A 9,506-nucleotide genomic window follows, 5' to 3' on the forward strand; every position below is an offset into this window, starting at 1 on the left:
AAATGCGAGCCTGAGAAACAGTATGTGTCCTATCCAAAGCCACAGAATTTAGGGATGAACTTAAATGGATTCTACTGCTTCTCAGGCCAATAGATTGTGAAATTTTTTAGGATTTTCCTGAACACTTGAAATTCTGAGGTCAGAATGACATCCTGATTCTAGAGAAATCCAACTGTCGTGCTAGCATCTATAGTCGTTGTGCCCAGTGTAGCATTTCTAAGCTGGACTGTCCAAATTGGTGGTTAAAAATGCCTAAGTACTGGGGCCAGCAGGTGGCATAGTGGTTACATCACTGGACTCCTACATGTCTGACCATGGTTCGAGTCCCAGTGGCTTGAAACTCACACCAGGTCTATGTGTGTGTGTGTGTGTGTGTGTGTGCTCAAGATCCCAGGAGGAGAATGGAGGAGAAGTGATTATAGCATGGCCACACACCCCCAATGGGTGGTGATTTGTCACTCTCCCTCTTACTATCTCTGACTCTCTCTCCCTGGCGAATGCACATACCCTAAGATAAAAACTTCTAAAAGAGAAGAAAATGCCCAAGTATTATTAGTAGTGACTCACATACATATATGATCCCTGGAAAATTATTCAGGCTGTCTTAGTTTCAATTATTCTTCAGTAGGAAATAGATATAACTATGTCTACCTCACAGAATGGTGATCAGAAACAAATACAATTTTAATTTATTTATTTAATAAACAAATATTTATTAAGTGACTACTCTACCAAAAATTGTGCTCAGCAGTGAAATCATAGCAATGACTCAAAGACTTCTGCTGTCCCAATAACCTTACGGTCTGGTGGGATTTAAGGTGTAAGGAAGTGACAGCACAGTTCCTAGCACAGAATTGATGTTCAGTTAATAATACTGACAACAACATAACTATTGGAATGACTGTTTTCTTCTTTTCCCTTTTTAAAAATTAGCTAACATAGATGCTTTTCTCCAGATATATTCTCAATTACAGAAATGAAGGCATTTATATTAAAATCACCATGAAGATATCCATCTTGCTGCCTGCCCCAAATGCCCTGTCATTCATTTTTCTTAAACCAGTTGCTGGTAGAAAATTTGGCGTACATCCTGCCCAGAGTTTTCTCCTTCATAAATGTAGTAGAGCTTCCTAAAGATCAATTTTTAAATTGGTTATGCTAATGTGTGAGTGCTTACAAACAATCTGTAAGGAAATACCTGTTTTGAAAATCTGGTTAAGGATTACTTACTTGATGTTAACTCAGTTTATGTGCCCATTTCGCGTGTCCGAGAGTTGTGCCAGACTCTACCTAGTCAGAGCATGCCTAGCAAGAAGACACTGCATGTCCAAGAAATCAGCTTAGAAGCCTCACTAAAGGAAAGACCAGCCTAGTGAGGTCCGCGTGAGACCTGCCCAGGAATGTGAAAGAAGATCAGCAAGGTTAGTGCGAAAAACAATGGCCATGCACTTGGTAAGCTCTAGAAGTGAGTTTCGCATGCAGGAACATTTGACTTCTTAGGCTGAGCTACAGATGTCTGTTTTAACAGCAGTGCCTGCCAGAGCTGTAGTTGACAAGGCCAGCTGCTCTGAACTGCCAATTGTTAGTTGACGTGGCAACTGCCTACCGATTTGTGCTGAGAAGACAGCATGGAATTGGGTCAGCACAGGACATGCCTTTAATATCCTCCATCTGTCCAATAGACTTATTTGGAAAACATTAAACATTTCAAGCAAGAATTGTTAAGGCTCTTCTATGATAATATCTACACATGATTCGGAAAGCCAGTTGCATTCCATTAATTATCCCCTGCAGAGTAAGAGCAGGAATTGGTCTAGTAGATACAGCCGTATGACCTTCAGTGTAGCAGGTGGCATAAGTTACAGGCTCCGTCCACTGGATTCAGAGCTTACCTTTCTTCCTTCCAGGCACTGCTGGAGTTGAGGCTTACTTAAGACACCATATTGGCAATTGTGGGGCTGCCAAGTTATTTCTCTCCAGTCACAGGTCCTGTTGTCTGAACAACTCAGGCAAGGTACAATCCACTGGCCTGGAACAGATGGCAAAACTTCCTTTGGTTAAGTTTTTACAGGTGAAACTATGGTTCGCAATAACTTTAGAATTCAGCTATGGCACATGGAACACCATTACAGAAATGACAGTAAGAAGACAATTCTTATCATGTAAGTCCAGTGAAGTCATGCATGGCCTCTTGTCAACCAAATAGAATGTCAACCTGTAGTAATGTTCTGAAATAATGCAGTTCACACTAAAATCGAGTATGAACTCTGGTCTGTGAAATGACCAGGTACTTGTAGGAAAACAAAACAACAGGAACAAACACACAAAAATACAACTTATTAGATAATCATTACTTATGTGAACAGCACATTAAGCACTTCAGTAGGATCAAAGTATATTAGGAACTCCTGAAATTTGCAGTTGGCTTCAAAAATGTATTAGCTTAACACATGTTTAGGTTCCCAATCTAATAATAGATTTTAGATATTTCTCTCAAGAAATTTAAGGTATAAGAGAACTACTTCAGCATTCTGATCATTCATTATTTTGAAGACTAGTTACTGTTCCTTAATTTGATTGATAGTCTGTTTGGTGTGAATCTTTTTGCCTATTTCATTTTTTTAAAGTTTACTCATTTTATTTCTTTTGTAAGCAAGACAGAGAGAAAGAGAGAAACAGTGCCCCAGCAGAGTCTTCCTGACATGATCTACCTCCAGCCTCAGTCATCTCTGGATGATGGGCACATAAATGTCTGGCATACTCAGGGAGGTTTCCAGATGTGAACTCAGAACCTTTCTTGTGGGTTAACCTGAGTGTTACATACAGCCTCTTTTACTGCTGCACCACGCTCTGGCTCCACCTTCACCTAGTTTCAGCTGGGTGATCTTAATTTCTTTATGTTAGTTGAGGTGTGTAATGTTCTCCTCAAATGATTGATGGGAGGATGTAGTGAATAATGTTTTTAAAGGACCTAACACAATTGCAATATTATCTTTACCTTTTTCTACTAACAGAGTTCAGGTGCAAAGTAGGTCACAGGTGTTACAATGTGTTCATTAAGTAAATGAATATTCTCTACATTTAAGATATTTCCTATTTATTAACAAAAGAATAAGTATTCAAAAACACTTCAGCTTTTTTTTTTTTTTTTGGAGAGGTTTTTGTTATATGGTGCATGCGCTCGCCAGAGAGACAGACAGAGACAGAGAGACAGAAAGTAAAATATCACCCCCGAGGGGGGATGGCCACAATCCCTTCTCCTCCATTCTCCTCTCGGGAACTTGGGCATGCACGCACATGTGCCCGTCATCAGTTTAAGTCACTGGGTCCAGGACTAGAACTGCAGTCAACTACATGGGAGTCCAGTGACATAGCCATTACACTAACTGCTGGTCCCCAAACACTTCAGCTTTTGATGTGAGTGGATATGATAACAATTTATTTGAAAAACATCAAGACATAACTTTTTTTTTTTTTATTCCATGTTCATCCTTTCAGAAATGGAGTGCGAACATAGCATATTATATAAGTGCATGTGAAATGGTTATTTCTCGCCTTGGTGGAAAATACAATAGTCTCGGACAATTGACTTCTTTACCGTAAAGATCTTGCTTATGTTACCAGTCTATTTTTTCTTCATATTATTGAGGAGTTAAATATTCCATGCTTAAAATATTTGTGTTACCTAGAGCAAAAATTTAAAACTTTGTCTTTTTTGGCTCTGATTTGTAATGATGTTAAGAAAAGTATCTGGTGTGACATGAATTTTAGCAGAAAGAATTTCTAGTTTCAGAGGATGAATACATTGAGTTTTACATCCACGACCTTAGGGATGTCACTACTGTGCATATGATATTTGTATGTGTAGAAATAGTTACAAATAATAAGACATGGAAGAGGGCCAGTAGATGGCACAGTGGTTACATCACTGAACTTCCAAATGTTCAACCCAGTGGCTTCAAAATCACACCAGATGTGCGTGCGTGCATGCCCAAGTTCTTGGGAGAAGAATGGAGGAGAAGGGATTATGGCATGGCCATCCTTCCTGGGGTGATTTCTCATTTTACCTCTCACTGTTTGTCTTTGTTTTTCTCCATGGAGTGCATGCACCCTAAGACAAAAATCTACAAAAAATAAAGACATGGAAGAAAATATAGTTTATGGCTCGTACTGATTGACCATGGAAAGAGAGAAAAGCATGGGTATATTCAGGAAAAGAAACGGGGAGAGATCAAAGAAAATAAGAGAAAGACAAAATTATGAATTTCAGGGAGGGAAAAGTGGACAACAGAATCATTTTAGGGGATACAGTATTGACTCGTGCAGAAATACAAACAATTCAAAAGTAATTGGATCCCTTGTTCCTCTTAATCAGAAAATTTTTTCTTCCTTTGATTTTTAAATGTAATGAGAATTCTAGGAAACTGCTCTATTCAATGCCCACACTCTAAGTACTTTCTACATAATTTCAGAAACCGTGAATGATTCTGAGTTTCTCCACATACATATCACTCTCTAGGAGGATTTTTATTTAGTACATTAAGTATTTACCATATTGAGGTGTTAGGAACTATTGGTATTAAAATATTATAATAATTTCTTAAGCAGGTAACATTTTTTTTTTTTGAGAGATTTTTGCTATAGGGCGTGTGCGCTCGCCAGACAGACAGAGAGAGACATAGAGACAGAAAGCGAGAAATCACCCCCCAGGGGGGATGGTCACGCCTCAATCCCTTCTCCTCCATTCTTCTCTCGGGATCTTGGGCACGCACGCACACGCGCCCAGCGTGAGTTTTAAGCCACTGGGTCCAGGACGCGAACCGCGGTCAACTATGTGGGAGTCCAGCGACATAGCCATTACGCTAACTGCTGGTTCCCAAGCAGGTAACATTTTCATAGCACCTCCCACATGCTAAGTGCTCTTAGTTAAACTTTGTAACAGCCCTATTATCTCCTTTACTCAAAAAGGTTCAATAACTTGTCTACTGTATTCCAGCAAGGAGGCGACAGACCAGATTTAAGCTGGGCTGTCTGCTCCACAGTCTGTGTTCCCAACTATAATGCTAAACCTCAAAAATTTATAATCGGGTAGAGGGTTATAATTTGCACATGTAAAATCATTATAGCATAATAATAGGGAGTGCGTAATTAAGTAAAAATACCTTTGTGCTAGTGAAAATGCCAGACTTTGGAGGCATACACATACCTGCGCTCTGCCTCTAGCTGGCCCCATAGACCTCAACATTGACCGCATAGTAAAGTCACCTGGGAAACTTTAAAATCCACATATCAGGTTGTGCCCCAGACTGATTAAATTGGAACCCATCGGTAGGGGACTCAGGCATCAGTGTTTAACGCTTTTCAGGTGACTCCATAGGTAGCCAAGGTTGAACCCCACTGTTTAAATTGGACAAATTACTTAATCTTTTTATAATTACATTTACTTCATGGTAAAGAAAATACGTATGGCACCTGCCATAGTGCCTAATCTCTGGAAGTTGATGAATATATTTTACTCCTTCATCTCTATCCTAAATGAACCACGTTAGTTCAGAATCAAGAATCACAGGACCAGCAGTTAGCATAATGGCTATGTTGCTGGACTCCCACGTAGTCAACCGTGGTTCGTGTCCAGACCTGGTGGCTTAAAACTCAGGCCGGGCATGTGTGCCTGCGTGCCCAAGATACCAAGAGGAGAATGGAGGAGAAGGGACTTCGGCGTGGCCATCCCCCCTGGGGGGTGATTTCTCGCTTTCTGTCTCTCTGACTCTGTCTGGCGAGCACACACGCCCTATAGCAAAAACCTCTAAAAAAAAGAATCATGAAGGTTGGAGTTTTCTGGAAGGTTCCATGCCACAGATAAATTGTGAGCAGGTCTTTATGGTTGAATAATATTTGGAGACATGGAACAGGTGGTACTTCAGGGGCTGTGAAGAGATTAGCCTGATAGGAGTAAGACTGAAGAATTGACTGACTCAACCACAGACTGTATGTTAGAGACAAAGGAGGTCTGTGAGGTAAGATGATTAATTTTCTTTCCAATAGGATGGAGGTATGATTGGGGCATAAATATTTTTCTGCTAATGAGGTTATTTTAATAATCTCATTTTTAAAAATTGCCAGTGGGTGCATCTCTCAGAGAGAGACTGAGAGACAGGGGCAGTGGGGTGGAAGAGGCACCCCTCTGATAGAGCATGGTCACATTGAAATCCCTTCCTTGTTTCTTTGGGGCATACACAACACACACACCCACACACCCACACACACATACACATCCAGCTTTTTTTTTTTTTTTTTTTTTTTTTTTACTATATGGCATGTGGACTCCCCAGAAAAACAGAGAGAGACAGAAAGTGAGAAATCACCCCCTATGGCCATGCCATAATCCCTTCTCCTCAATTCTCCTCTTGGGATCTAGGACACACACACACACATGCCTGGTGTGAGTTTAAGTCACTGGATCAGGGACTCGAACTGTGATCTACTATATGGGAGTCCAGTGACACAGCCATTAAGCCAACTGCTGGTCCCACACAGCCAGCATATTTTTGAACTGATGAGGCTGAGATTTGAAACAGGGTTGGCCATGTGGGATCTGGCTCCCTTAAACACTAGCTTATAGGGCCAGCCCTACATTAATCATTTTACAAAGCATCATTTTTTCATCAGGTCCCCAGATATCTAATGCACATGCATCCCACCTCTACTCTGGGTGCTCTCTGCTCCCCAATTTTGCTGATAAGGTTTGCACAAACTGAGGCCCTCCTTGGTCGCTTGCTGCTAAGAAAGAAAATAACCAATTGTTTGCACAAGGATTCAGATATGGGTGCAAATCAATTTTGTGAGCATAAAATCACATGCACATAAAAAGGAGATCTGATTGGATCTCTAAAAACTTGGCCACAATCATTAAGACTACTATATATTTTTATAGTCGTAATCTTTTGTATCTTTGTATTGGTTAGCAATGTCTTTTATTTATTGTGAGTTAGTAATACTGCTCAAAATAGGCATCTGTGTAACATCTGCAAAACTGGTGTTCCTGACATTTTAAGTGATACCAGCTCTTAAAAAGAGGGACATAAATTCTGTGTGATATATTTAAACACTGAATGAATCAAAGCTGTGATTTCTGAAATAAAGTATGACATATGTTTCAGGGAATAACATTCTGAGGACTAAAACTGCCTTTTGTGAGAAGTTATTTGATTTATAATTATAGTTTTATATTTAATGCAAGCTAGGATTCACTAGAGTGAATCAGATTGGGTGATAGAATGAAAAAAAAAAGTTAAACTCTGTGATTTAGGGACAGGGTGAAATATAAAATCATGTAAATGTTGGAACCAATTCTTGGCTCTATAATGTTGTGAAATAAAGCAGTTTTTATTTCAAAGAAAAATATGTCTATGTTTTCAATATTAAGTGTTAAGGTGTAAGTTGTCTTACTTCCCTGCTGAAAAAGGAAGTATGATAAAGTCTTTTGTTTACATATTATAAAATGCAATCTGAACTATTTTCCTTAAACTTAATTCTCATTCAAGGAGCACTTTATGGATTCCTTCTTCTTCCAAATTAAAAGAATTATTTTTTTCTCTTTTAAGCGAGACTTAATTCTTGGGTTATGTCTTATGATTCAGTTATTTCATAAAGGATAGAAATCAACATAAGACTAAAAATATAGCCATTCAAAAGTATAACTGGTGTTATTGAAAATGACATTTTGACACTATTACATCAGCAAAGTGAAAAAAAAGATTTAGTTTTTCAAAGTAGTTATAATGTGCTGCTAAAATAAGATTTTAAAGCCAGCTTACACTTGGCCATATGAGCTAAGCCTAGGGCTCCTAAGTAAACTTCCTTTCCAGGTTGTCTCCCATTTCTTTCATTAGGAGGGAATCCTGCTATTAAGGAAGGAAATCATCTCTAGCAGCAAAGAATGTGTTTCTGTAAATGGTTGTCCTGACCTCACTCATTAACTTCAGGTCTTTAGGGACTCCCAGGGTTAGCAGTTAGTCCTCATGATTGTGCCCCGGCTGCTCACACTCTTTATGGAAGGGAGGGGGGTCTGGATCTTGGTTTTAGTTCAGCAGCTATTTTTCAATTATCGATAGGTACTGGAAAATGAATAAGGGACAATCTCTGTTCTGGAGAAATGTATAATCGATGGAAACATCAGTAAAAAATGAATTGCTTATGCACCCTTGATGTACAAATACGTGCATGCTGTAATAAATATACAGATGTTTCTGCATTATATATTGTGTCCATTATAGAGCACACATACAAATTGTTAGCTAAAAAAGTAAGTGCACATATATTATAAGCTTTACTGGCTTCACATCTATGGTTTGCCTGAGCTACTCCCTGCTCTTCCTGGGTGTGCCATTCCACCTTGGAGAGGGATAGAGATGTATGTAAATAAGAACTTGGAACATGTGGTCTGTACTGTGGTAGAAATGTGCCCCGAAGCTCTGGGAACATAGGGAAGCTATCCTGGGAATGGGTGGAGAAGATAGTCTTGTTGGGGAGAAAGATACAAATTCAGGAGAAGTTAGGCAAGGGCTGGAAGAGAGCAAGTAGGCATGGGGAACAGTATGAACGAAAACCTGGAGTCCTAAAGCAGCACTATCAGCGTAAAGTGAGGCGAAGAGACTGGAGGAGGTGGGGAAGATAAGAAAGGGCCAGATTATGGAGGCCTTGGAATGTCAAGCTGAGGAGCATGGACTTGATTTGGAAGTCATTGCGGGGGATTTCTTTAGAAGTACCTAACTTCTCAGTACCAGAAGGCTATTGCTCTATGCAGCCAGTCCTCCAAGGTCTGGTCACAGAGGCAGCTTCATAACAGAGCCTGACATAAGTTACAGCACAGGTAATGGTCAGAGCAAGCCGCTGCATCACGAAGAATCTTAGTATTTTTAACATTTTGTTGAAGAACTTTTGACTTGGTGCAGTAGGAGGAAGAGAATTAAGGTGTTTTATGACTCCCATAAATTGTCATCTGATAAAAATTTCAGGGCACATCGGTGTCTGCTTTGTATGTAAGAGTATGTATCTCATTTAGCAGGAATCGCAAATCACACCACCTGACACACCGTAATGGGTAAATCCTTGCCTATGCACTGACTGCAGCTTATTATTTGGAACATATGTTCAAGAACGGGGACATGCCCACGTTTGTTAGCTGTGCGTACCAAATTGCAATTTGTCCTGCCCATTTGGGAAACTCATTTCCCATTCAAGCTGTGGTGTGAAGTTCATGGCAAGGGTAGAAAAGCTCCTGATGTTTTCTGACTTTTTAGTCAAAGGGAGACCTGGGGTCAGGAGGATGGAGCAGTGACCAGCAAGCTTAGAGAAGATACTCGCTCTCTCCTAATCACGTTGGAGCCATTTTTAGTACCCGCTTTGGCTCGAGCCTACTCTTTTCACTGAAAGAAAATTACTGGGAAAGGAAAGAACCAGGAAACAAGGAGAGTGACACCAGGTCTACCCAGAGCTTCAGCAGG

The 9,506-nt window shown here is 40.0% G+C and overlaps 1 protein-coding gene across 1 annotated transcript in view; it reads right to left on the minus strand.

The window, feature by feature from the left end:
* Positions 1-9,506, minus strand: part of CPED1 (cadherin like and PC-esterase domain containing 1) — a 341,161-nt gene that overhangs the window by 43,716 nt on the left and 287,939 nt on the right. The window contains exon 18 of the mRNA XM_027772159.1: positions 1,893-2,029. Coding sequence (XP_027627960.1) covers positions 1,893-2,029 — 137 coding nt within the window. The remainder of the gene's footprint in view (positions 1-1,892; positions 2,030-9,506) is intronic.

This window comes from Tupaia chinensis, unplaced genomic scaffold (assembly GCF_000334495.1).
Source record: "Tupaia chinensis unplaced genomic scaffold, TupChi_1.0 Scaffold000257_1, whole genome shotgun sequence".
NCBI lineage: Eukaryota > Metazoa > Chordata > Mammalia > Scandentia > Tupaiidae > Tupaia > Tupaia belangeri.